The sequence below is a fragment of the Serinus canaria genome, chromosome 11, assembly GCF_022539315.1.
Source record: "Serinus canaria isolate serCan28SL12 chromosome 11, serCan2020, whole genome shotgun sequence".
NCBI classification, from domain to species: domain Eukaryota; kingdom Metazoa; phylum Chordata; class Aves; order Passeriformes; family Fringillidae; genus Serinus; species Serinus canaria.
Window position 1 is genome coordinate 17,751,317 of NC_066325.1, and position 27,994 is coordinate 17,779,310.

The 27,994-nt window shown below is 46.6% G+C and overlaps 1 protein-coding gene across 1 annotated transcript; it reads left to right on the top strand.

Moving 5' to 3' along the window:
* Positions 1-488: 488 nt before the first annotated feature.
* Positions 489-27,994, top strand: LOC103816747 (hepatocyte nuclear factor 4-beta-like). The gene is made up of 10 exons (XM_009090765.4): positions 489-738; positions 7,138-7,309; positions 9,202-9,296; positions 16,705-16,811; positions 17,770-17,925; positions 18,662-18,749; positions 19,485-19,637; positions 22,375-22,611; positions 24,399-24,512; positions 26,237-27,994. The coding sequence occupies exons 1-10, from the start codon at positions 624-626 to the stop codon at positions 26,368-26,370; spliced, it is 1,371 nt and encodes a 456-aa protein (XP_009089013.1). The 5' UTR covers positions 489-623; the 3' UTR covers positions 26,371-27,994.

Here is a 27,994-nt window from a genome sequence, read left to right on the forward strand (position 1 = left end):
CCTCTGCTTTTGGAGCAGGGTGAGACCATGTGTAGGGCATGAATGAAGCCTCATTTTCCCTTCCAGCTGCAACTCCAGGTGTGAGCACTGTGGTGTCTCACGGAAATGACTCAAGTTCTCAATGCTGACCTGCCTTGATGGTCCTCATTCAGTGGGACATTAATTTATTGTCCTCACGAGCCTCCAGTGACACCATTTGCTCTTTCCCTCAAGGGCTGGTAGGCCAGCAAGGTGACAATCGGTGACTGGATGTGACCACTCTGCCCTGGGAGAGTGACACATGTGTGTGACGGCCTCTCCTCAGCCCTTCTCAAAATGTTTGTGCAGGAGCAGCCATAAATGCTGCTGTATTGGCCCGAAGATGCAATCCAAGGCGTTTGAGCCTAGGCCTTATCTGCATCACCTTATCAGGAGCCAGAGAGCGAGATGCACCCCGGGAAGGGAGGGGACTGTGCCAGAGGGTTTGGCCTCGTCCCTTCTCTTCTGGCACGGGGAGGGACCGCGGGCAGAGCTGGGTAATGATTTGTCACCGCGAGGACCGGGGTGTCTCTCTCTGCAGAGGAAACCTTGGTGATTGACAGCGGGGCCGTTCCTGCCACTTCCCTCGCTGTTGTCAGGTAATAATGAAGCTTTGTCAGTCCATCATGGACATGGATATGCCAGACTATGTCGACTCCTTGGACTCCTCTTACACCATGCTGGAATTCGACAACCTCCGCGTGCTCCCCAACAACACCGGTGAGATTTTTATTCGTTTTCTCTTGGATAAGCTGCGCCACCTTTGCTGTGAAGCTGGACACAGAGGAAAGGCTGGTGGGAGCTATGGGGCAAAGGGTGGAAGGGGTAATATTTAAGCAGCTGAGCTGTCAACCTCTGTTGTATCCGTGGTGATGTTTGGGTTGAAACGCGACCCCTCCTCTTGCCGGTCCCGTTTTGGGTTATTCTTTGGGGTTATTCTGTTCGTTGGCGGGCTGAGCGTCACGCCCCGAAGAGCCCACCAGGTCTTGCAGGTGTTGGCAGAGGTCTTCATGGCATTCCCTGGGTTTGTCCTGCTGTATTGCAGATGAGAGGAGTTATTACCAAAACTTCTTGTTCAAATGTGTGTTTCCTTCCCATATACCACTTCAGTTGGTATTTGATCCTCGGGAAAACGCCTCGTCCCAAACAGCATTTGTCCATGACCGTGTGCCCTGTTTAAGCTGGTCCTGGGAACTTGAACTGAGGAACAATATCCAAATCACTGCTAGCTTTGCATTCCTTTTCTGGCTACCAAGATGGTCCAACAGTTTTTGGGGCACAAAGGACTTCTTGGCTGGGAGGCGGGAGTGTTTATACGCCGAGACTTCCGCTCGGTTCGCAGGAATAAAGCGCTTGGTGTGGCATTTAATTTCTCTGCAGTCAAAAGTACTCTGACAAAAAGTGAACTCCCTCCTGTGAAATCAGCTGCTTGCTGTGTAAAAATAAGGGGCATTTTGGTCATCTTGCATGAAACCAGTCGTGCAGCTGAATGAGATTCGGGCGTTAGCGATCCCTTTGGGGAGTTTTGGCAGGCTTTTAATTCGTTAAGAAGCTTAGCGAAATTAAGATGGGATTTTCACATTTGCTCGTTAACTGGCTCATCAAAAGAAATCAGAGTTTCAGTAGGGATATCACCTACAATATGAAATGATTAGACTTATTATTGTGAGGCCTGGAGGGAGGTCAGGAGACACCTAAAGTTAAAAGGCCCAAAGGAACTTGAATTTTAAATTGCCTTCTGTAATTTCTGGCTATCCTCAAATCAAGGATTTTCGATATATAATTTTTGTAAGCTCCACTAGACTGGATCTTATTTTTGCAGAAAGCTTTCCACCTCCCATCCTACTCCAGAAATATCATTTAACACAGATGTTTCGCTTCGTCCCTTCCCATTGAACAACAAGATATTTTTCACTTTTTGAAGCAGCACAAATTCCCCCAAAATTCAATATAATCTTTTAAGCGAACCACCAGTGCCTGTTTGGGCTCTCTGTTGATTCACACAGCAGAACTGACAGGTTGAGGTTTTTTCTGAACTTTATCGAACTCAGTATTGTGTTATTTGTTTAGCTGTTAATGACTAACCAGCTCTCTCGGGAAGTGGCTGCTTTGAAATTAGCTTGTTTGTCTTGGGTAAGTGTCCTTCTCTACCGTTTGTAAAAATAACTTCAAAAAATACATGAAATGGCCATGCATGGAAATCTATTGCTGTCCAGCCGAGTTCAGTCCCCTGAGGTAATTCAAAATCACAGTTTCCTTGTGGCTTCAGAAATATTTTAAAATTCCTTAGAATCAAGAAACAACCTCATTTTAGGTTTTTTTTATAACTATACTGGATTTTTTTCAGATTGCTTGTATCTCTCCCAAGGGTCATCTGTATTTTCCCTACTAAATGATGACAGCTTTGCCCTCTATAAACATGAACAGGAAAGGATGAAATATTTATTTTGGTGGACTCAGAGCAGTTTCTTACCTTCTGAACAATTCCAAAAGTGAAAACTGGAATATTTTTTTTTCAAATTAGGTCATGCTTTCTTGAAACCATCTCTTTCCTTCTTCAGAACATTATTTCATCAAAATTTTGGGTGGAATAAGTTTGTGGAGCACTTCCTGTGCTTAGATGTTTCTTCTTCATGAAGCTGCTGCCATTCTGAGATTTGCCCAGATATGTATTTTGGATTTTCCACCTTCAAATAGCTCCTAATTTGCCAAATACTTTAAGATTAATTCAAAACAAAGAATAGAACACTTTATGGGAGTGATATAAGAAATATGTAAGGTTTAAATAGAAAAACTGGCAAAAGGAAAGGAGCAAAAATCCCTGCTAATTCTTTCTTATGTGAAATACGTGTTGGGGTCCCTAAATCCCAGCTATGTTTTATACCTCAAAAACCCCTCTATTTGCTAAAAGCTGATGTAGAAAGAGGCTGACCTGCACATGGCCAGGGTTTAAAGCCCCTCCTGCCCTACATTTGTGTGTGCAGGTTTCACAATGCTGGCTTTGGCACCGAGTTTGACTGTGTGTGTTCAAGCCCCAAAGCCACACTTGTGATCTCTTCACAAAGTTCTAGCCCAGCACATGTAATTTGGGGGTTTGTTAACTGCAAATTATGTGCACCAAAACTTGGATTTCCTGGTAGATAAAAGCCACCCTGGAAAGTATTGCATGACAATTCTCTTTTACAATGTGCATCTAGAGGAGCTGGAGCCAGTAAAGGAACTGAAAGGAAAAGCAGTGCAGGAGTCAGGCGTGATGAGAACATCCTCAGTGTCATTTCTTATCTCTGTAAAACTGGCATTATCATCTCAGCCCTGGTCAGACAATGATTAACAGACAGAGGTACCAAAAAATTTGTGTGCATTTCAGTTGTGAACTTGGCTGATCCCAAATCTGGGGAAGCCACCGGGCGCTCTTCTCAGCCTTAGGGAGCTCCCAGACTGCACAGTGATTATATGTAATTCCAAAAAATTATAATAATATTTCATATATATTATATTATACTATATGTTATATTTTTATATATTTTTAAATTATATATAACTCAAAAACCAGCTTCAGATATTTCTGCCAGTGAAGCTGAGGGCAGCCCCAGAGAGGGGTCTGGCCACAAGCAGAGCCTCAGCTCAGCCTGGGAGCCACACCAAGTCAGGATGAGTTGTGGTCTCTCCCTGGAGAACAAGATCAAGAGCATCTCTGCAGTGGAGATCTCAAGGGCAGAGTGGCACAGCACAGGAGCTGTTCAGGTTATCTCCTGGTGGCAGGCAGGGATGGAGCACACAAAACAGATCTCACAGGCAGGCAGGGACTGTGCTGCCAGGGATCCTGGTCCTTCCTCACAGAGACCAGTCCAGGAAAAACCCAAATATTGGGGAGGGTTGGAAGCTGTGTTAGAGTCTCCTGGTGCCTGTGACATCAGCTGGGCTTTGCTCTTCTCTGAGCTAATTCTCATTTGGAGCCCATCGTGAGCTGGTGACGGGATTTTGTAATTAAAAATTGCCATCATAATTAACGTGCCTTCTGGATTAGGGCCTTTTATTTGTTAAAATTTCTGTTCACATTCAGCCAATTCAGCTGAAAAGGACACGTGGCTCCCTCCCAGGGTTTGAGCTTTTAGTTCTGGAGCTGCCCTAACCCAAGCCACCCAGCTCACTGGCACATTGTTTGTGCTTCCATGGATACAAGTGAGGGCAAAATTTGGTTTGCTAATTTCCAGGGGCCTGGAAATTAATACCAGTAATACCTGGTTTAAGGCCACATTATACATTTCTTCCTTATATCAGCAAGCAGATTCTCATGTCCTACTCACACAAAAGGAAATAAAGTCTTTTCTGGTGAGTAAATGCTTCCCAGCACCAGGAATATTTTGCAGTCTGGTCCTGGATGAAGGATCTGTTGGAGACCTGAACTGTTTGACCTTGGCTTGATTCCTCTGAGGTCTAGAGAAAGCATGAGTGGAGTGAAGAGGAAATTGGCTGCCTTATCTTTATTTCAGTTGAGCATATTTTTAAAATGGAATCCAACACAGTGCATTTGTTTGTGGTCATGGGCTCCTTCAAAGAAATGGATGGAGCAACTGATGCCCAAATGTTCTGCAGTTATCCTCCCAGGAATGTTCTGTGCAGTTCATTTAATACTAAGTTATTAAGTAATATAAAATCAAGAATAATTGGGAAAAAAAAAAAACCTAAAAATTAACCTAAATTGCCATTAAACATATCTGACATAGACAATGCTCCCAAAGGATCCATGTGTGACTTCCTGACAAATGTCAGGGCTGGGAGAATCTTACAGAGAACTTGGGAAGAGGCAAATCTCAGTTCCTGTCATTATGACCTAGGAATGATTTTGGTGCTGTTGTTCTTTCTTGTCATGTTGCTCCCATCCTGCTGTGACCCACTTATTCACTCCTCCATACCCCAGAAGGTGAATATGGACCAAAAGGGTTATTTTAGGAGGTGGCAGGAAATCTGAACTTTGCATTAGTGAAGTCTTGCCTAAAAATGTCCTTATCTCAGCCTTAGCTAAGAAACTATCCAGATTTGAAAAACTAAAGCTTTGTTGGCTTTGCTATTTTTTTTTTTTGGAGGGGGTGTTTGGGATGTTTGATTTTTTGATTACAATTTTCATGTCACAGCAAATACTTTCACTATAAATTTTTATGTGTATTCACACACAAAAACAACCTTCTCTTGCTCTCTCCCTGGATATATTCTGTGTGTGGATTCCCCAGAGCTGTTTTTATGCATTATGGATTGGAAAGCTCTCTCTAGGCAGATCAGGTGGCAATTCCTCCCCTTTGAGGAGTTTTCTCTAAGAAACTGCTAAGCTGAGCTTTCCCCACCTCTTTTGGGAGGGTGACACATCCCAGAAAAGTCCCAGGGACTTTTCTGAGGTCCCTGGAGCATCAGATGGGCTCCCCTGGAGCACAGAACATGCTCCCAGAGGTGTGATAAATCAGAAAATCATTCTGCAGTGAGTGTCTGGCTCTGCAAACAGATGGGGAGATACAAACCCTGTCAGCTGCCCTCTTCACAAGGGTCTCCTGTCCTCTCCTTCCCCAAGCTGTGCCTCAAATTAGGAGGACTGAGAGGGCAGCAAGTCTGGTGGTGAGGGCAGAGGGAGAGGTTCCAAGGGGAGTTTTCAGCAGTGTGTGCACGCAGGGGCAGAGCTATTCCTGCCCCAAACAAGTGGGTGCAAACAGAGGACATGACAGAGGGCGTTCATGTCACCTTATTTTAGGTCCCTCATTTAGAAACCTGATCTTCCTGCACACTCTGTTGCTTTCTGGTGGAAAGCAGTGAGCCTCTTCAGAGAGAATTTCAGAGGAGGGACCAGAGTTGGAACAGAAGTGATCCCTGTGGGAGCTGCTGTCCCTGCCTTCCAGCTGCAGCAAGAGCAGTCTTTTATCCTCAGCACCTCTGTCGTGGGCACGATGCAGCTCATCCTTTCTGCCTCTGCTGTTTCTTCTCTGCATTCTATTTGTTCAAGTTAATGAGCTTTTCTTCTGTGGAGACCAGCTTTGAACCATGTTCTCCAGGCATCTCATTGAGGAGGTGGCTCCCCATCCCTCAAAACCAAATAACTCACAGGCAAGTGAGGTTCCTTTATATCTCTGCAGGAAAGCAGTGATAATTGATAAATTCTCAGGAGCAGTTTGGGCTATGCAGCTTGAAATCTCTCTGATCATTTAATCATTGAAGAAAAACACCAGTACCAGAAGGGAGCTGATCTTGGGAAGAGCATGACCATAAATTCAGAGGTCTCTGTGGTGGTGTTTGAGGCTCCCCAGGACGAGGGACGAGATGAGAATCTTGACTTTATGTTTCAGAAGCCTGATTTATTATTATATTATATTATATAGTATTGTATTGTATTATATTATATTTATTGTATTATAATTATTGTATTATATTTATTATATTATATTTATTATTTTATTGCATTCTATTCTATTCTATTCTATTGCATTATATTCTATTGCATTCTATTCTATTCTATTCTATTCTATTGCATTATATTCTATTGCATTATATTATATTATATTATATTATATTATATTATATTATATTATATTATATTATATTATATATCATTATATTATATTATATTATATTATTATATTATATTATATTATATTATATTATATTATATTATATTATATTACATTATATTATATTACATTGCATTATATTACATTGCATTATATTACATTACATTGCATTACATTACATTACATTGCATTACATTACATTATATTGCATTATATTACATTATATTGCATTATATTACATCATATCATATCATATCATATCGTATCATATCATCATATCATATCATATTATATATGCTGTACTAAAGCTATACTAAAAGAATTGAAGAAGGAGACATCAGAAAGTTAGAAAGGATTGAGTGATAAAATCTCGTGACAGACTCAGCGAGTCTGACACCGCTGGCTGTGATGGGTTATTAATTAAAAACAATTCACAAGCTGGCTAAACAATTCTTTGAATCACATTTCAGAGCAGCAAAACAGGGAGAATCTGAAGCTTCCCAGCTTCTTAGGAGGAAAGATTTTGGCAAAGGGATTTTTTGTGACTGTCCCCGTTCTGTGCCCGCAGAGGCCATCGCGGCCGAGTCAGCAAACACCAACCTGCTCCCCAACGGTGTCAGCTCCCTGTGCTCCATCTGTGGGGACAGAGCCACTGGCAAGCACTACGGGGCCTCCAGCTGTGACGGCTGCAAAGGTTTCTTCAGGAGGAGCGTCCGCAAGAACCACGTCTACTCCTGCAGGTACCGAACCCCGGCAAGCAGCGAACGCGGTCTGAGCATGCGGGAAGGGATTTGGGGTTGGGATCAGGGGATTGTATCCCAAATGCCAAGTTGCCACGCTGTGAAAGCCACCAGTAGGACTGCAGTTTGGTTTATAAGCAGTAAACTCAGTCCTGGCTCTAGACTTGGTCTTATCTCATTTGGACTCTGAGAGCTCCTGTGGTGCCAAGCGATGCATTGAGTGAATTCGCCATCGCTGCTTTCCCCATGGGGTAAATTGAGGGAAACTCAAAGATCTGAGGATGGAGGGAAACTCACAGCCCACAGAACGGACTAGGTTGGAAAAGATCTTCCAGTCCAACCTAAAACCTGAGGTTTGACTGATGTGTAAAACACAAAAATGCAGACACTGGGTGTGGAGTGATACCGTGACCTCGTCACAGCCCAGCAAGGGGAAGCCAAGGTGGCAAAGGACCAAAGCTCCAGAGATTTCATCTTTCTTGCTTTTCCTGGTAAAAAACAACTGGCATCCAAGAATCTGTCACCTCCAAAGCCCTCTCACAGTTTCTCCATTCTTGTTTTGAAATACAAAAAAATTATGTGCACTGACTTATCAGTGATGATTTTATGAATATTCTGAGAAATATGTGTGGACCAGAGATGATTCACATCCACTTTGGCACACAGGTCTACTTTTGAGAGAGGTTTTGTTTTTTGCCAGGAGGAGGCTACCAATTATAAAGCTGCTATCTTGATAGACCTTAGAAAAATGATATTTATTTTAGCACGGGAGAAAGTGGAAAGAAATCCCAAACCTCAATACACTTAAGCCCTTCATCTCTAGTTAAAACCTGGAAGTTTTCTTTCTGTTCCAAAGTTTCTCCTCCTCTAAGGGCATTCCAAATTTTTCCAATGCGAATCAACCCTACTTGTTCAGAATGTTCCTGGTGCCCTTATCACTCCTGTTCACACCAGCCATGGAAGACACCTGAGGTGACAGCAGTGTCCACCTGCACAGTGCCCACCCCATGAGCTGTGGGATTCCTGCAGGAGGAGATGAGCTCTGTGATGGTTTATTTGGAATCTCAGCTGTCACTCTCCTGGGAGCAGAGCTGTTGCCTCTCCCCAGGAATCCATGAATCTCTGTGATATTTGGCAGCTCAGGGAAGATCCACAGTGTTGAAGCCAAGCTTGTGTGCAAGCCCTTATTTGGTGAGCTCAGCCCAGCTCAGAGCCCTGCTTATGGCAGACGTGAATTCCTCTGGAAGTCTTTGGGCTTTTGTACCTTTGGCTTTTTACCAGGCTGGGAAAGTTCCTCAGCTTTTACAACCTGATGGTCCCGGAGAAACCCACGTCACCTCTCTCTGCATGGAAGATTCCCCTTCCATTGTTCCAGCCTCCATGGGGAGAGCTGCCAAGGCTGTGTGGGCCACCCCTGGAGCAGCATGAGGGTTCCTAAATCCCCATGGAAAGGAGGAGGAACTGGGAGGCCACGGGCTCCCAAGGCTGCAGACCCAAAGGGCTTGTGGCCCTTAACGCGTTTTATTCTGCGCAAATCGCAGAACAGTTAACAAGTGAAACCAGACAAACCCCAGCGCCAAACACCCAAAAAACTGTCTGGAGGTGGGAGATGGAGCTCCTACAAAAGCACAACTTGAGTCACAGTCGTGTTTTCATGGCCAAAACCATCCCAGTCCCTGCAGGGTGGGTGGTCTGCAGCTCCCAGCTGGAAGGAGCGGCGGTGGGGAAGAGGAGGGGCTGGGCCGAGCCAAGGTTGATTCCATCCATTTCTGGCAAACCTTTGACTCTTCTCTAGGATCATGCAGTGTGGAGCTCAGGGAGCTCTGGGGCTGTGTTTGGGGCTGCTCAGGGTGAGGGGGCTGCTCCATGTTGTATTTCCCATCTCCTCCCAGGTTCAACCGACAGTGTGTGATAGACAAAGACAAGAGGAACCAGTGCAGGTACTGCAGGCTGAAGAAATGCTTCAGAGCTGGCATGAAGAAGGAAGGTGGGTGCAAAGAGACATTTCCAGCAGCCTTCCTGCTGCTCTCTTAGGCCCTGTTCCACTGCAGAGCACGGTGGGGAGCAGCAGCAGCACTGGCTGGAGAGAAGATGATTGTGTGTCACAGAGAGATATTTTTTTTTGCAGCTGAAAAAACCATTTGCCATTTTATCTCAATTTCAATGGGAGCCTGGTGACATTATTCACCCATCCTGTGAGGCTGGTCTGTTAGTCCTGGGAAAGGGATGGGTTTCCTCAGGGCTTATTTGGTCCCTAAGTGCTTTACAATAGCAATTTCCTCTCTCCATACCCTCTGGTGTGACTCCTAATCCCACCTGTGCCAATCTCAGCGAGGACCTGCCACCTCCAGTCTCATAAATGCCATCAGTGTGCTGCTTCAGCTGGCGTGGTTGGCTCAGCTGATGCTCACGTAGCTGCATGCAAGGGCAAGGTACAGCCTGAGCCCAGAGCCTGAAGGGGTGGGAGCCTCTCCTCCATGGCACATGGGCAGAGCTCCAGGAGCAGGGTGGCTCATGTGTCCCCCACAGCTGACTCATGTGCCCCAGCAGGGGACACGACTCAGAGGAAACCCTTTGGTCGTGCTGCTGGTGACAGGGTGACTGCAGGGCCAGCACCAGCACTGAAGGGCCAGCCCCATCCTGGCCAAGACCTTTTGTTGCACTTCCCATTGTCTGCACTGAGGAGGAGCAGAGTTGTAGGTTTGGGTGCCAGTGACCAGCAGGACGTGCCCTTTCTAAAGGAAATAGTCATAGTGCCTAATTCTCTGCAAGAAAACCCCTTTTCTGTCAACCTGTGCCTACATGCAGCTTCCCTGGGGAATTCTGGGATCTACCACAGCACCTGTCCAGTTCTGCACACTGGGAGAGCGTGGATGATCCTGTTTTATTGTGATTTTCCTCATCCACCGAGTGCCTGAAAAACTGGGGGCCCAACCCACCCCAGGTGCAGGTTGTTGGGTGATGGTTTCACACTCTACACCCTTTGTTCTGTTTCACACTCTTCACCCTTCATTTGTGCTGTTTCCCAACCCACTGACAGCTAAAAGATGAGGGAGCTAGAAAGGAGCTAGAAAGTTTCTTTCCATATCACCAAGTTCACCCAAGGGGTGGAATTGTGGCCCCACTGAACCCAAGGGAAAATTTGCTGTCGGTTTCTGGTAATTCATAAGATTTTACTGGTGATTAAATGATCTTTCCCATGGTCTGACCATATGTTTTCCTGGAGAAGAAGGGTGTTTTGAAACCTGGCATAAATCATGGATGAAGCAAAAATGCCGACTGGTTTAATTTAGGAGAAACGGAGTAAATACAGCAGATGGAAAAACAAAGAGTGCTCAAATTAATGAAGACAAAAATGAAGCTGATTTGGTCAGTTCTAGATGGGATAAAGCCAACTGCCAATGCAGCAAACTGCACTGCTGAAATCTCATTATCAGATCTATTCTTTGAGCTGAAGCATGATTTTTATTGGTTTTTATGGTAAAAGTTATAAAACCTTGGCTCATCCCTCCATCACTGAGTGCAGCTTGATGGGAGATGACTCATTTCAAGTTCCACATCGCCACATTCCTTGAAACTCCTTTTTTATGAGTGCAGCCAGGTTGCGCGCTCGGAAAACGCTCCTGTGTTTGGCAGGGAAGATTTTAAAGCACCTTGAGCAACTGCTGTGCAGAAATTAGCTTAGCTGACCAGAGCTCTGTCCCGAGCCCACGGGCAGGACCGGGACAGAAAAGTTCTTGCACAATTGTGTGCACAAAAAAGAACAGGGCTGTTTGCTTTTGGGTGGTTCTAGATTAATATTAAACAGTATTGCGAAGCCTTGGGGAGAAGGGGAAGCCGTGTCTTGCGTGGGGCACTCTTGGAGTGGCCAAATATTGGTACAAAACCTTCTGGAGCGTGCAGGGCTCGGTGTTGGGAGGCGGCAGCGGTGACATCCTCGCTCCGTGTCCCAGCGCTGGCACAACCCTCTTTCCCTGGCACATTCCTTTGGGGCCAGCCCTTCTAACGGCAGGCAGAGTTGCCAGGGTGTGGCAGCAGCATTGTTTATCCAGAAGGAGCTGGAAACGATCCTTTTCCCAGGCTGGCTGTGACAATGCACCTGGGGTGGGGTCAGCGGGGCTGTGTCACCCTCGCCGTGCCCCACTGACCCACTGCTCGGTGCCTGTGTGCTCAGCCTGGAGAACCTGCTGTTCCCTGGCAGAGCTAGCTGATAAAAGGGAATTTTGGATCCAGAGGGATTGGTTTTTTGGTGGTTTTTTTTTTTTTCCTCCCCCAATCTTCATGTGTTGTAAGATGTGTCGTGACATGTTTGGATATTTCTTTTTCCCTCTCTTTTTTTCCCTTTTGGAAACTTTTCTAGTGGATTTTGGAAACTTTTCTAGTGGATTCCTCCTTTTCTGGAGGAATTACAAGGACCTGTGTAGCCTGGAAGAAGGGAAGTTTCTCCCTAAAGAAATAACCATATAATTCAAATACCTGAGCTACTGGTGACCAGATCTGCCTGGAGCTGTAGGATTTCAGCCGTGTCAGGGGAGATTTAGGTTGAAAATTTGGGAAAGGTTCTTCCCCCAGAGAGTGGTGGGGCACTGAACAGGTTGAGAAAATTACCTGTTGATCTTTAGATTGCTTTGTCTGTGCAGCCTGAATTTGATCCTACTTTCAGGAAGGACCAAGACTGCCCTCCACAAGAGGCTTGGGAACTGAGATGGGATCCAGGTTCCATCCGCACCAATGAGAGCTGGGAAGGGACAAAACTTGAGTCTGGTGGAAAGCCCAGTTCCCAGATTTCCTAGAAAATAGCTCACTCAGAATCACTCCTATCCCAATTGCATTTTTGGTATCAATAATTCACTTTAATAACAACTGTTTGATTTAGGATGAGGGGAGAGGGATAGCCTTGCCTGAACAAAAATCCCTTTTTTGCCCTAAACACCTCTGTGGTCAGGATCTAAGATTTTTACAGGAGATTCACTCCTTTATTCTTGTGTTGGGGTTAAGGCTGGGGCTGTGCCAGAGGGTGGTCTGGATGTTTTGGGGGTTTTCTGGCTGTTCCCCCTGAGTTCCTCTGTTGGCTCAGAGGATTTCTGCTGTCTTGCACAATGCCACCAGACAGGTTTTTGGTCACTGCAGCATCAGTGCCTGAGTAGAACACCAGGTACTCAAACACCCAAAGAAAACAGCGAGATTCTATTTTTAGCATCTCCCTGAGATCCTGTTTAACCTGGAATAAATCAGCAGGGTGTGATTCCTCAAGGGAGCCAGGTCATCCTCACATGGAGCTGAGTGCCTGAAACCCTGGAAGCCTTTTGAAAGGCCAGCACTGTCAGGATTCAGCTTGCTGGTGGGGGGAAAATAAAGGAGGGGTTAATATTTAACCTCTCATCCCCTTCAAAGTAATTTGTGAATGTGAATGAACTTCTTTAGTTTTATGCAGAAGTAAAAAAAGAAATTGTTATATCACTTATTGCTGCAACAATAAGGAGGGAGTGTATGAGGGAGGGTTTGAGGCTTTTCTTTATTATTGTGAAATTGGACAGGTTTATAGGACAGTTTTATAGTGCTTCACAGGGCCTCTGTCTTGTTTCATACCTTTTGTTTGCACGTTTCTTTTGCCAGCTTTCAGAATGCTGGGACTGCAGTTTATTGCAAAGAAGGATGGAAAAGATAAAGGATCTTCTCTACCTTCAGTAGTCATAAATCAGGCCACAGGCCCATGAAAGGATTAAATGTACGTGTACCATTGGGATTTATTTGCAAATAAAACACACCACACCTACAAAATCCGAGGTAGCTCAGGAAAAAAAAAGATTATTTGTGGATATAAATTAATCAGGCAGCAGGAGGAGTTAAATCTGCTGGTGAACACAGAAACACTGTGAGTGTACCAGGCAGGGACTGCCCTCCTCCTGCTCCCTCTGTGCCATTTATCACTACATTCCCAACCCCACCAGCATTAACTGGGGCTGGTTTGAGTGGGGTAATGATGGAAACAGTAATTCCCAAAGCTGGAACCTGTGCATTTGCTGTGGAAAGTTCCTGGTTGCTGCTCTCCCAGGCAGAGCCTGTGCCCCATTTCCTGGACTCCCTGGAGGTTCCTCATCCCAGGCTCTGGCCCTGCCTGGCATGGCAGTGAGGACAAACAGTTTGGGGGGCTTGTTGCAATCCCACAGACCCTGTGTGCTTTTCCAGAGCTGGAGGCAGAGTGTCCAGCCTTGCTCTGAGTGACAGAACCCTCCAAGGGTTCTGCATCACAGGGAGCATTTGTTTGTTTTCCCATCCTCTTCCCACTGCCAGGACGTGCTGTGGCCAGGGACAAGTCCCTGGAGGGAGACACCAGCATCACTCTGCCCTGTCTCCCTGTGGGAAAGCCCAGCTTGGGGCCAGGCTGTCCCTGGCCAGCACCATCCTGGGCACTCCTGTCCCTTCTTGCAGGGCTGGGTGGCTCTTTGTGGTGTTTTCTGGCTTTGGGAATGTGCAGGGAAGGGGAAAAAAAACAACCCAGGGAGCAAAGATTTTGCCAGGCACTTCTGGAACCAGCAGCCCCTGGGAGACAGAGGGATCCAGCACTGGGTTTCCAGCCCTTCCTGCAGGTTGGTTGGGTTTTATTGGCAGCAGAGCCAAGATCACAGCTGAGCCCAGCACCCCCAGGGCCAGCACGTCCCTCGAGCACTCCCAGTGCCTCACCAGGAGTGACCTGTCCCTTCCCTTTCACAAACACAATAAATACAGCAATATAATCACTGCACAGTGAGAGATTAATTTTTGTGGCAGGTGAAACATTAACTCCCCTTTGTATCTAATTCCATCACATCTTGGGTGCTTTCAGAGATAACACCCGGATCACCTTGAGAAAGTCACTCTGTACCATCCACTTGCACTGGAAGATTGAGCTTATCAGAGCATGAGGGAAGCACTGAAATATGTGCCATAAAAAGACTGGGGGGAAAAACAGCCTGAGGCTTCTTAAAGGAGTCTGTCATGGGGAGCAGGCCTGCCTGGCACTGGAGGGTTTACAGAAAATCAGATGTGTAGCTCGACTGGAAAGGCAAAAGCTGTCCCTTTCCTTGTGAGCAGGCAGAGAGGCCCACCCTGAGAGCACGAGGGGGAGCATCTGATACAAACCCAGGTGTTTGGGGATTTTACAAATTAGCCAGTGCTGACACAGCTGGGGTCAGCCTTGTTTCTCCTGAGATGCTGCCACTCACCTTTTTGGTGGTCCAGCAAAACCCCTGAAGTGCCAAATTTATGGTTCCTATAACCACCTTCAGGCTCACCCTCCCTTCACACACAGAGCAACTGGTGCTGCTGTCTGAGCAGGGCTAGCAGAGCCTCCCAAAAGCTGGGTTTTTTTCTCTAAACTGATGATAAATTGCCTCTCTGTAGTGTCCACAGCCTGAAAATGCTCCAGGGATGTGTTTGTGTGGGGCACCCTTCAGAAATGGATGCAGGTACAAAGTCAGATCCCCACAGGCTGATCCTGACTGAGCCCCAGATCTTGGAAAACAAACCCTGCACTCCTGTTGATAAGGGGAGGCATTGATTTTTGTCACTGCTGCTTGTTTTCTGCCCTTTTGCCTTGGTTGGCCCCTCGTCAGAGGCTGGGGAGGAAAACAGAGCAGTGGTTGGACATGAGGGGGCAGAAAGAAACTGTGCAAAGCAGTGCCCACGTTTTTCCCTTTGTATGGATTCCCAGGAATGAGTCCTGATGCTCTAAAACAAGACCCAGCAGCGAGGCAAAGACTCAAAAGAATGATGGCAAAATAACTCTGCTGATTCTGCAGAAAGGGGGGAAAAAATTGCTGGAAAAATCTTCTCCAGGGGGGCACTTTGGAGACAAACCCCCAGAGTTCTGCACCCAAGGGGTTAAAGCTCAGAGTGAGTCGTGCTTTGGCAGCTCTGTTTGAGTCATTTTAGCCCAGATAAAGTGAAATCAGTCTGGGATTGCTGCATGGAGGAGGAGGGGGGATGTGCTGCCCTATCAGCACATGCTGATCTGCCCGCTCCCTCTGCTCCAGGGACATGACAAGTGCCTTTCTGAGCTGTCTGCAGCCAAGACCTGGGAGCTGCCAGGAGAACCCTGAGTGTGTTCAGGCTCCTTCCCCAGCCCCGAGCTGCTGGACAGAGGCAAGAGGGCTTGGGGAAAAACCAGCACTGAAAGCAGCTTGGGTTCAATTGAAATTCTCTTTTTTTTTCTCTGCTGCTGTTTCACTTGATGGCTGCAGTGGAGGTGAGTCAGCTCTAGAGGTTGCTGCAAAAATAAGTGCTGAAGTGCAATCCATGCCTTCTGTTCCCTGTGCAAGGCTGATGGAGCATGATGGATGTGGCTGGTGCTTCAGGGGAAGGAAGGTTTAAAGGGTGGAATGGGCCTCAAAAATCAGTGGGGTTTTCCAATTCACCATGGCATGTCCAGCTCTGGGCTGACCTTCCCTCTGCTGTGTCCCTGCCATGTGTCCAGGGTCTGTGGTGTTGCTGTTCCAGGACTCTGAGCTGGTTTCCAGCAGGGATTTGCAGCAGCAGGGCTGGTGACAAACCCTGGCTGGTTCTGTCTTCATGTGTCACTGCTGCTGGGGTTTCAGGCTGGCTGAAATCAGCTGGGTGATGGGCAACGCTGAGGAAATGGTTTTAAGGGGGATTTAAACTTCCTTTTCTTTGAGCTTCCTTCGTGGAGTGACTCCTTCTGTGCCCCAGGAGTGGTGATGTCCCCTGGGGTCACCTCCTCAGGGGCAGGGGACACTCCAAGGCTGCTCTGAGGTGGCACCAGGGGCTGCTTTTCCAGCCCTACAGGAGCTCACCCTGCTGTATCAGGAGCTCAGCACCGAGCCCTCAGTGCAGCCATGGCACAAAGGGGCAGAAAGGGGCACAAGGGCCAGGGCTCCAGCCCTGCCAGGTGGAGAGGGGTCACACCAAACCCCCAAACTCCCCCTGAGCTGCATCAAACCTGTAGGACCAGCAAACCCCCCATGGGTGTTGCTCCTACCCCCAGATGGCCTCATCTCCCTCTTGGGCTTGGTTTTCTCCCTCTGAAGTGGCCTTTCCCCTCCCCAGAGGCTGCTTATTCCAAATCCAGCCCCAGGGGAGGCTCTTGCAGGAGCAAAGCCCCATCCACTCCTGTTAGGGACCACAAGGAGCAGCAGCCACTGCTTGGGGGGGATTTCTCACTGCCACGAGCACTGGGATTTTCTCACACAGCCATTGGGATTTTCTCACTGGCACAGCCATTGGGATTTTCTCACACAGCCATTGGGATTTTCTCACACAGCCATTGGGATTTTCTCACACAGCCATTGGGATTTTCTCACACAGCCATTGGGATTTTCTCACACAGCCATTGGGATTTTCTCACACAACCATTGGGATTTTCTCACTGGCACCAGCACCCCTCTCTCTCCTTTCAGCCGTGCAGAACGAGCGTGACAGGATCAGCATCCGCAGGAGCAGCTATGAGGACAATGGCTCCCTGTCCATCAACATCCTCACCCAGGCTGAGGCCATGGCACAGCAGGTAGGACACGTGGGGACAGCCCCCCCAGACGGGTCCATGGCCCTCAGCAATCCCAGCCCACTAAACCAGCCAGGGCTGGATGGTTTCTCTGCCCTTGGATGGCTCCTGCACCAACCCACAGGGAAGAAAATGCAAAATGTCCAGAAGCAGACAGGAAAAAATCCATTATCAGGGCCATACATCCTGCAGGGAGCAGAGGCTCCTTTGGTGGGAAAAGCTGAAATTCCAAGGGCTGAGGGATGTTGCAGAGCCCAGGTCCCTCTTCCCCCAGCCTCAATTGTTGCTGCACCCCTAAAACCTCACTGCATTCACAAAGAATTTTATCCTTCCTTGCTGCACTCTGTCCTGCTCTGAACATAATATTCCAGTCATGGTTGATTGTATCTTTGCACATAACTTCTTTATCAGGGCAGAAAAATAATGTGAGTAAATCCACTGGGCTTCAGCTGACGCTGATTGCTTTTCTGTTTCATACCCCACCATTAATTTCACCCTGAGCATCCTTTAAATTCTTATGCAAATACCCTTTCCCCACTGAAACACACGGTCCAGATGTTGCACATTGCAGGCAGCCCTGAGCCCACTTCCTTTTCAAAAACTATTGGTTTTAACCCTCTCCCTGCCAGAGACCAATAATGCGGTTTTGTGTCCCAGAGAGCAACCCTGAGTGCATTCCATGCACTTGGCTGGCAGGAGGGACTGGTGGGAAGCTGAGACACGGTGCTGCTGGAATGGGAATGTTGATTTTTTGTCCTGGAGAGCAGGGAAGGAGGCTGAGGAGGGCTGGGTGTGTGTTGGGACTGAGCACCACCTCGTGGAAGCTGCTCCACGGGCTGAGAGTCGGACACAGCCAAGAACCACAAGGGGAACACCTCCCCAGGGATGAGCCCTCGCTGTGGAGGGCGATAAAACAGAGTTGTACTGGTGCAGACACAGCCCAAACTGGTTTCTCTTTCAGTATTTACCCCTGAGCCCCGTGCACAGCACAGACATTGCCATGAAGAAGATTGCCACCATCCACGACGTGTGTGAATCCATGAAACAGCAGCTCCTGGTGCTGGTGGAATGGGCAAAGTACATCCCAGCCTTCTGTGAGCTCCCCCTCGACGACCAGGTAAAACCCAGTGGCCCTTCCCAGTAATTCCAGTGCCTTTGAGAGGAATTCCCAGCTGGGCTTTCACGGGAGAATCTGGCATTAACATGCAGATCAAACAACAGGAGAGAAAGAAGGACCAGCTAAAAACAACCTCAGTAGCCAAAGTCCCTCAAAATAGAGATTTGGTCAGTCCAACCTGCAAAAGATACAGCCAAAAAATTCTGATTGTGTCAGGCTGCTGCAGTTCTGAATTACAAGGCAGTTCTGATTTTGCCTTTATTGGTACTTCATTATTAAAAATAGAATCGGATTATTTCCTAAGAACTCAAATTACTCAGCAGATCTGAATTACAAGGCAGTTCTGATTTTGCCTTTACTCGTACCTAATAATTGAATACAGAATCAGATTATTTCCTAAGAACTCGAATTACTCAGCAGTTCTGCATTACAAGGCAGTTCTGATTTTGCCCTTACTGGTACCTAATAATTGAATATAGAATCAGATTATTTCCTAAGAACTCGAATTGCTCAAAGCCCCTCTTTGCTCTTTTAGTTAAAACCAGCTTCTCCTTTAGCTTGTTCACTTCTCAAAGTGAATATACTGTTATTTCCTAGCCCTGAACAGAACTTTATCTGTAGATCTGCCAGACCTAAGCAAACAGCAAATGGGGCTTAATTAAACAGCAGCAGCTCAGCACTCCATCCTGTGATTTTTCCAGTGGAATCTTATTTCTGTCTCCTGTGCCACCTGCAGGTTGCCTTGCTCAGAGCCCACGCAGGGGAACACCTGCTCCTCGGGGTAGCCAAGAGGTCCATCCCGTACACTGATTTCCTGCTGTTAGGTAAGGGAGTGAAACACACTCCTGCTTTTATAATTCACCCCTCCCAAGTCATTCCCAAGCATTCTGCATCCCCAAAACCCCCTCTGCACTGCTGGGCTGCACATCTGGGTGGAGACACAGTGCTGGAGTCAAAAGGAGACAGTAAATTCACTGGGATTTTTGTAACTGTTCCCTCACTGCTTTGAAATTGTGGATGAGAAAGCCCCGGGATTTAAATGGCATCTCACACTGGGTTATCTTGGTTTTGTACCTGAAATGGCCAGGGCCCAAGCAATGGGTATTTGGGTATAGATACTTGAAAACTGATCAGAAATGTCTATTAAAAATTACAGTGCAAATAGGTGCTTCCTTTTATAGGAAAAGGCAAATTCTTTATTTTTCAATTTATTATTTATTATTAAAGCTTCACATTAAAGAAAAGAGAGAGGGATAACTTTGTGTGGGGAAAGAAAACCAAAAAATAAAGCAGTGCAGCACTGCTTACCAACAGATGCTCGATGTAACACAGGGCAAAGCAGAGCAGAGCACAGAGCAGGCTGTGTGCACAGTGTGATAAATTCAGCTGAGATAAATGAGCACCAGGGGATGAGATCTGGGACTTGCATCTCTCTCAGATCAGATTATAAAGCTGCAGGCTGGAAACCGCTGCAAACAGCACTGGGACTGTCAGAGAACTGCTGGATGAGAGCAGAGCTGGAGCCAAAACCTGATGGGGAATTCCTCTTGTCTTCCCAGGGAATGATTTCATCATCCCAATGCACTGCCCAGAGCTGGAAATCGCTCGTGTGGCCACCAGAATCTTGGACGAGCTGGTGAAGCCCCTGCGCGACATCCAGATCGACGACAACGAGTACGCCTGCCTGAAAGCCATCATCTTCTTTGACCCAGGTGAGATTCCCTCTGCCTGCCAGGCCCAGGGCTTGCACAGCAGCTGGGGGCTCTCCCAAACCCAGGAAAACCCCTAGGGAGCAGCTCTGCATCTCAGCCTGTCCATTCTGCAATGAGCAATACTCAGTGGTGCAGGTTTAAGGCAGAAGTGACCAATTCCTGAGCGTGAGCTCCAGCCAGGCTGATGTGCAAGGCTCTGCAGGCCCTGGAGGAGTTTGGCTGCTGCAGGAGCTTGGCTTTGGGAAAGCCCATCGGCCTGAAATGCAGGAGATGATCATTAAGGGCATACATGCCTGTATTAATTATGTATAAGCAGAGAGAGCCAGACAAGCAGCAACGTGGAGCATCCATAAGAGTCCAGAGAGCACCATCAGAAACCACAGAGGGCTGGGCTGCTCACAGTGCCCAGAAATATCAGGGATCTGCTAATGGGTCTTGCTGGAAGCCAGCAGCAACCCAGGGCAGGGCTGATCCACAGGATGGAGAACAGGGAAATACAGAGGAAAACCCGTTTGTTTTGAAGCTTTGCTCTGTGTATTCCAGAAGCACTGGGGGTTCTGCCTCGGCCCAGGTTCCAGTGGGTATCTCCCTGGAGCTCAGGGAGGACATAGGAGAACAATCCCAAGTCCAGACAATGCCCTTTTGTCTTTTAGCATGGAGAAATCAGAGTATCAGCCATTAATTATTGGGTTTTTTTGCTGTATTCACTGATGCAAAATCAAGATCCAGGAGTTTCATGAGCTTTGGCTCACCAAAGCCTGCTGAGAGCAGAGCAGGGGTGCTTTCATCAGACTGATTTTGACAAATTACCTTCTCAGCTGATCAGTGTGCAGCTTTAGATCAATGTGACAAGGAGGTGCTGAGGTTTCAGCTGGAATGAGGGAGTGTGAAGTGAAGTTCATCCCTGCTAACGAGCTTGGTGCTGACACATCATCATTTGTTAACCACTTTATCTAATCTCTTGGCACTACATCCCCCAAAATGTGGTGCCTGTGGATTCCTTGCAGACAGTGAAGGAAATGCTGCAGTGATCCAGAAATCTCAGGTTTAGATAGCAGCAGAGGCAGGAGTGGGAGGCTGTAAATGCAAACAGTTCACCCCACCCAGGGGCAGATTTATCTGCTGAAGCACAGCTGGGCCAGTGGTCCTTGAAAAAAAGGATTGACCACAGGTCAAAGATGGGAGAGCAAGACAAGAACCTGATGCTGCAGTGAGTGTAATCACAACACCCAGGCACAAAAACTCCTTGCATTTAGTGGTGGCAGTTGTGACTCCAAGTTTTCAGGGGAAAATTCCAGGCTGTTTCCTTGGAAGGATAAATGTTTTAACTTCTAAATTTTTCCCCTTCACTAATGGCTGTAGGCAGACACATCCATGTGAAGCAAGCTCCTCTTTTCTTGCAGTTTCCTTCAAAGTCTCCTCCAATTACTGTTTCCCCTCACTGTTTCCCTGTTCCATGAGAGATGTGAAGCAATGGCAGCCCAACCTGCCAGCTGATCTTGGAGACCCTCTCAGAGCATCACTGCCATCTCGTGCTTCTCCCTGCAAACAGCCTGCCTGTGAGAAGTGAGACTCACTCCCAAAAATTTGGGAAGGTTTATTAAAACCTTATAAAAAATAGAACAGAGGACAGATAGAATATTACGGTGCCAGGAGCTGAGGATCTTTCCCACCAAGTGCTCTCCCACACAATGGAGGTTTCACCTTTTAACCCTTTAACCCCTCCCAAAGTTCTGTCCATCAAATCCTTCTCTGCTGTCCAGTGGTGGAAATAATTTCCATAAATCCTGACTGGAGGTCAGCTGTTGCCATAGTAACGAGCCAACCCTCCCAAATGTACCAAACCCAGGGCAATAACAACCCTGATAACATTGCAAGGGGGTAAAACACAACTATAAATCTATAAAACTTCTCCTAACACACATACAGGATATTTGCCTTTTAATTGTGAGAGCCAGCCACCCCGCCACTCCCTATCCCACTGTCTGGCAGGCCAACATCTGCCTGCACAGCTGTCCCAGGGTGGCATGATGATGCTTGGATCCCCATTTGTGTGTGCTGTTTATGCTGGATATTGTGTTCTGTGCCTTCACGACTGGCTCTGGAGAGCGAATGTTTTTGTTTGGTTTTGTTATCAGTTTTGGTTTTGTTATCAGCTGCTCCCCCACAGCTGGTGAGACACACAGATATGGCAGTACATAGAGTGGGTTTTGCTTTTTGCTTTGCTCTTGCTCCTGCTCCTGCTTTGCTCCTGCTTTTTGCTCCTGCTCATTAGTCAGTTTAGCTCAGCAGTCTGAATTTTTCCCTGGACTGTTTCTCCTTTCCCTTTTACGGACCCACTCGAGCCTGCTCCAGACTGGGACCTGGGAACACCAAGAGTTTGCACCCTGTGGCTGCAGCAGCTGCCCCAGCACGGGAGGGACTGATCATGGAGAGACCACCCAGGAGAGACTTTCTGAATTTGTCATTTTTGTCAGAGCGGTGACAGAGTGGTGTCACCCAGTATTGTTCATTTTGTGTGCTGGGGGTGCTGTGCCTGTTAAATAAATAGGTTCTTTCCCCTTCTCTCCGAGGAATCCTTCCCAAACCAGTTGCAGGGAGGGGCCGTGTGGGTTTGCTTTCCGGAGGTTTCCTCCCAAATTTGCCCTAAAGCAAAGCACACCAATGGGGATACAAACATCATAGCATCACCCTAGGACAACAGGCCAGCACCTGAGTGCATTTCCCCCTGTCCCAGACTGCAGAGGGCTGAGCGAGCCGGGCAAGGTGAAGAACATGCGCTTCCAGGTGCAGGTGAACCTGGAGGATTACATCAACGACCGCCAGTACGACTCGCGGGGCCGCTTCAGCGACATCCTGCTGCTGCTGCCGCCCCTGCAGAGCATCACCTGGCAGATGATCGAGCAGGTGCAGTTTGTGAAGCTCTTCGGAGTGGCCAGGATCGACAGCTTGCTGCAGGAGATGCTGCTGGGAGGTAGGGGCGTGGTGTTTTCTGGGGTCGTTGGAAGGAAATGGTTGAATCTGACTTCATGCTCTTAGAAGGCTAAATTATTATTATATTATATTAATTATATATTATATTATATTATATTATATATTATATTATATTATATTATATTATATTATATTATATTATATTATATTATATTATATTATATTATATTATATTATATTATATTAATTATCACATTATATTATATTATAATATATTATTTAATATATATATTTTATAATATATATAATATTTTATAATATATAAATATATTCTATTCTATTATATTCTATTCTATTATCACATTACATTACATTATATAATATTATTATATTACATTATATATTCTATTCTATTCTATTCTATTCTATTCTATTCTATTCTATTCTATTATATTATACCACATTACATTACATTACATTACATTGCATTACATTACATTACATTACATTACATATATTATATTATATTATATTATATTATATTATATTATATTATATTATATTATATTATATTATATTATATTATATTATATTATATTATATTATATTATATTATATTATATTATACCACATTACATTACATTACATTACATTACATTACATTACATTACATTATATTACATTATACCACACTACATTACATTATATTAATTATATTATATATTATGCTATACTAAAACTCTACTAAAGAATAGAGAAAGGACACAGAAGGTTACAAAGAATGATGATGAGAACTCGTGACTCTCTCCAGAGTCCTGACACAGCCAGACCGTGATTGGTCATTAAGTCAAAACAATTCACGTGTTGGATCAACAGAACCAGAGCACACAGTCCCAAGCTGTGTTAAGAGAAATGTAGGTTGGATAGCAGGGAAAAGTTTCTCACAGAAAAGGTGATAAAGTTCTGGAATGTTCTGCCCAGGAGGTGGTGGAGTCCCCATCCCTGGGTGTGTTTAACAAAGCCTGGATGTGGCACTGGGTGCCAGGGCTGAGTTGGGCTATTGGGGCTGGGTTGGACTCCATGATCTTGAAGGTCTCTTCCAACCTGGTCATTCTGTGAATTCTGTGAGGATGGAGGGAAAGGGTTTTAAGCTGAAAGAGAAAAGGTTTAGGTGGGATGTTGGGAAGAAATTCCTCCCTGTGAGGGTGGGCAGGCCCTGGCACAGGTGCCCAGAGAAGTTGTGGCTGCCCCTGGATCCCTGTGAGTGTCCAAGGCCAGGCTGGATGGGGTTTGGAGGAACCTGGAACAGTGGGTGGCACCCCTGCCCATGGCATGGGCTTGAAGGGAGATGAGCTCTAAGCTCCCTTCCAGCCAAAACCGTTTGATGAATTGTAGCTTGAAGGGTCCTTCTCACTCCAGTCCAACCCCAGAGCCATTCTTTCCAGCCTAGCTCCGGAAATCTGGTGAGATTCTCAGCAAAGGATCCCCTCTGTGGTGTGGGACTCAGCTTAGGCAGTTTAAGGCAGGCAACACATCTTTTGTTAGAAGCATGTGAAATGTCTAACTTTAAGGGAAATCCGGATGAGAGCAGCCCTTGGGACACACCCCAGGCAGAAGAGCGCAGCTGGAGAGCAGCTGGGAGCCCAGACATCCCAGGAGGCTGCTCCTACACTGCCAGAGGCTGAGAGCAGGGGAAGGAAGCAAAGATGAGCCATTAACCTTCACCCACAGAGGTCTTCCACATCCTCTGGGTGAAAAAGATTTAGCCCAGAGCATCCTGGCAGGAACTGTGCAAGGAATGATGTCTCTTCCCAATTCCACTTGCAGGAACCTCTGCTGATCTCCAGTACCAGTCAGCACCTCCCAGCCTCAACCTGGAACCACTGCCAGGACATGTCCTGCAGAGCAACATGACCTCTGTGATCCACCCTGCTCCAGACCGTATGTCCCCCTTTTTATGTTATTTACAGCCCATTTTTACATTATTCACTAATTATTTGCATCATTAGTGTCTGCACAGCCAAGGAGCTGGGCAGCAGACACAGCTGCACAGAAAAAAAAATGTTTACTTATTTATTTTAATTTTTAAAAATTTATTTATTTATTTAAAATTTTGTTTATTTTTTTAAAAAGTTTATTTGTTTATTATTTTTTAAAATTACATTTAAGTTCTTTAGGTTTATTGAAGTAAATGTAAGTTTAGTTAAGTTCTTTAAGTTTATTGATATGTTTTTAAGTGTTACATGGAATCAGAGCTCCCAGCCCCCCTGGCTGACTCCTTTCCATGATTCCAAAGAGAAGTTAGGATTTTTAATGGTAGCATGACCCAGGGGGGGTTTTGAGATGTTACTGAAACAACACAAGGCTGAAAAAAAAGGGCTAGAAATCACAACTGAGTGTCTCTATGGATTTGGCAGCACTGGGAGATGCCACAACAGAGGCCAGATGGTTCTTTATGGCAGGAGTTCCCTGTGGCTGCTGCCAGACAGCAGGACCTGAGCACAAGCCCATCCTCAATCACCCCGGGCACTGCTGGGGTGGGTTCAGGCATTTATCCCCTGTAGGACCATGCTGTGGAGAAAGGAAAGTAGAGCAGATGTGGAATTTAACAATCACAACGTCCTGTACTCACAGTCTCCCTCTGCCAGCTATAATCATTTACCTCCTGTAGTGTATTTTGCTGTTTCTCAGCTCTATAAATGTTGGCATCATGTCCTTTAAGTGGCTTTTATTGAGCTTTTAAGCCCCTTTCCAGCAAAGGAGATTAGAGAAATGCTGTGCTCTGTAAAGGAGGTCCAGTGGGGATGCAGGGGATGCTCCTCTGTGACAAGGAGAGGAAGGATTGAAAAGCACTAGGGGGCATTCCACAAATGGAAAACCCTGAGGAGAACTGGTCCTGCCAGTCCACCCCGTACCTCCTCACAAACCAGGAAAGAAGGACGTGCCAGGATCCCCAAGCTCCTGCTCCTGGGTTTGTAGGATGGTTTTGCTGCTTTCCACTGAGCAGCACCCAAGTCTCTCGGGGTCTCTCTCTCTAGCTGGTCAGAGTGACTCTGAGAAAAGTTCAAAAGTCTTTTTGCTCAGCCCGGTGCTTGAAGAAGGAGTCAGGGCTCTTCATTTTTTCGGTCTCAAGGTTGTTTATTGCATCTTATCTATAAAATTCTTTCTTTCTGTCTCACTGAGATTAATTTAGCAGGACAGCCAGAGGCACTCTGCCCACTTCTAGGGCGGTGTTATCTTTATATACTACAAACTACATGTACAATATTTACAATTGTTTTCTAATACTTATTATCTATATTAGACAGTGAGTTTCTACTTTAGATTAATCTAAAAGTGCCAACATCACTAGACAAGATGGAGGTAGAGAAGAAGAAGAAAGGCTAGACACGCTTAAATCCCTCCATCTTGTCACCAGAAACTCTTATAGTAAAAATCTTAAAACTTACATTTACACTCTGTGAGTACTTTATTTTTATATTATCTAAACTGCTGTGGCTTTTATCTCTTCATGTAAAGGTGTTAAGTTGTTCCGTGGTGTTCTGGGCCTGTGCCAGGGTCTCTGAGCCCCCTGGCAAGGGTCTCAGGGAACTCCAGACTCTCAGAGGTACGTCCTGAGTTCTGACACAAGTCCACGTTAATTCTGTTTCTTTTCTCTCCCGCAGCCTCTCCTGAGACATCCCTTCCATCTCCTTCTGCCAGCACAGGCAGTGAAGACTACAAGCTGGGCTCTAGCGCGGGGCCCAGCACCGTGGTGCAGCTGCTGCCTCAGCCAGCCATGTCCAAGCAGGAGCTTTGATGGGAGAGGAGGAAGGAGCAGCTGGGAGCTCGGTGGGATCCGTGCTGACAGGGAACCGGGCCCTTTCTCTTGGCAGAGGCCAAGCACAGCTCGTCCATGCCCGTGAGCCAGGGCCAGGCACAGCCTGCAGAGGAGCCTCAGCACGGAATTCCCACCAGGAGCACCCCGTGGCACAAGGATTGGGGTTGGTGCCCTCTCAGCAGAGCCAGGAGTGGCAGCTCTTTGGGGTTGGAGTGTGAGCCTTCGCCGTGTCCATCAGCCCCGGCGCCTTGCACAGCTCCTGCCAACCCTGTGTGCACACAGCAGGGCCTCAATTGGCATCAAAAGGTCGATTCCAGCACAAATTTAATTATTGGCACTCCCATTTCTCCTGTGAAGCTTTAGGAAAAATATCATCGCAATCCTTTGAAGGCCAAGGCCTTATTCCACCCAGAGGGGCCTTGTCCCAACAGAGCAGCCAACATTTAATGCTGTCCAGTTCTTTTTTATGAACAGAAATGCCAACATTTTGCTATTTTCCATAATTTTCAGTATATCCAGAGTCCATTTGTGAGCCAGTGGATGGGCTCTGCTTTGTGAGCACATCTAACCCCAGACAGCAGCAAAGATCTCTGCCTGTCCCCGTGGCTGCTGCTCTGGTAAACCCCAAATCAAGGCTGGCTTATCCCAAACCCTGCTTGTTATCTCCTGCAAACATTTTTGGAAGAAGCAAGTGCCCCAAAATACCTTTTCACAGTACACAGATGTGATTTTTCTGTAGTTTTTAATTTCTTTGTAATGGCTGCATTGTGGCTCTAAATTAGCCAAGAAAAGGAACAGGCAAGCCTGTGAGCCACTGCTCATAAAAAGGGTTTGTATTTAAGACAAGGTGCTTCTGCCTTAATGTAAAATTTAATCAGCACTTCAACAACAAATTCAATAAGCCCAGTGGTGACTCCACAGCCTCCAGAGCTCCCAAAGTGCTGCCATTGTGCTACAGAGATGATTTGAGTGAACGGGACCTTATTACCAAGCAAATGATCAGATTTCCACAAAACCTAAGCTCATTTGTGCACCAACCTCTGCCAAACAGCCACTGGGGGATGAGGAGTGGCTGTCCTGAGCCCTGGGACACGATGGAGAATTTCTGGCTCCAACCCTCCCTGCTGCTGGCAAAGCCGAGCTGGAGGAGCCCAGAGGGGCTTTGGGGAGCCCCTGGAGCTGCTCAGCTGGAGGAAACACAATCCCAGCCCCTGAAAGGCAACCTGGCAGGAGCAGCAGGACTTCCAGCAGCAGGGGAATTTCAGCATTGCCATTCTGCAGCACCAGGGAGAGCTGGAAGCCACCAGAGAGCGGCTCGAGTTTCACCTGGATCAGAATGTTTTGTTTTTCTCCTGCCTCTGATGAATTTGAGCTGACACTTTATGCTGATAGGTCTGATTTGAAACAGCTCTATCTGGAGAGCAGGTTCCACTGCAGGCATTCCTGCTGCATGACAGATGCAACTGTTCTGAGCCAGCACTGCTTCCAGTGCCTCCAGCAGCTCCATTCCATTCCTCTTCCAGACATTCAATGTACATTTATACTCATTAATGGTAAGAAAACAAATCTATGGGGGAAATAAATTCCATATTCTCGTATTTCA

Coding starts and splice junctions, on each gene's coding strand:
- LOC103816747 (XM_009090765.4), top strand. CDS start 624: ATGAAGCTTTGTCAGTCCATCATGGACATGGATATGCCAGACTATGTC. Junction 9,297..16,704: donor AGCTGGCATGAAGAAGGAAG/GTGGGTGCAAAG, acceptor CTCTCCTTTCAG/CCGTGCAGAACGAGCGTGAC. Junction 19,638..22,374: donor CATCATCTTCTTTGACCCAG/GTGAGATTCCCT, acceptor CCCCTGTCCCAG/ACTGCAGAGGGCTGAGCGAG.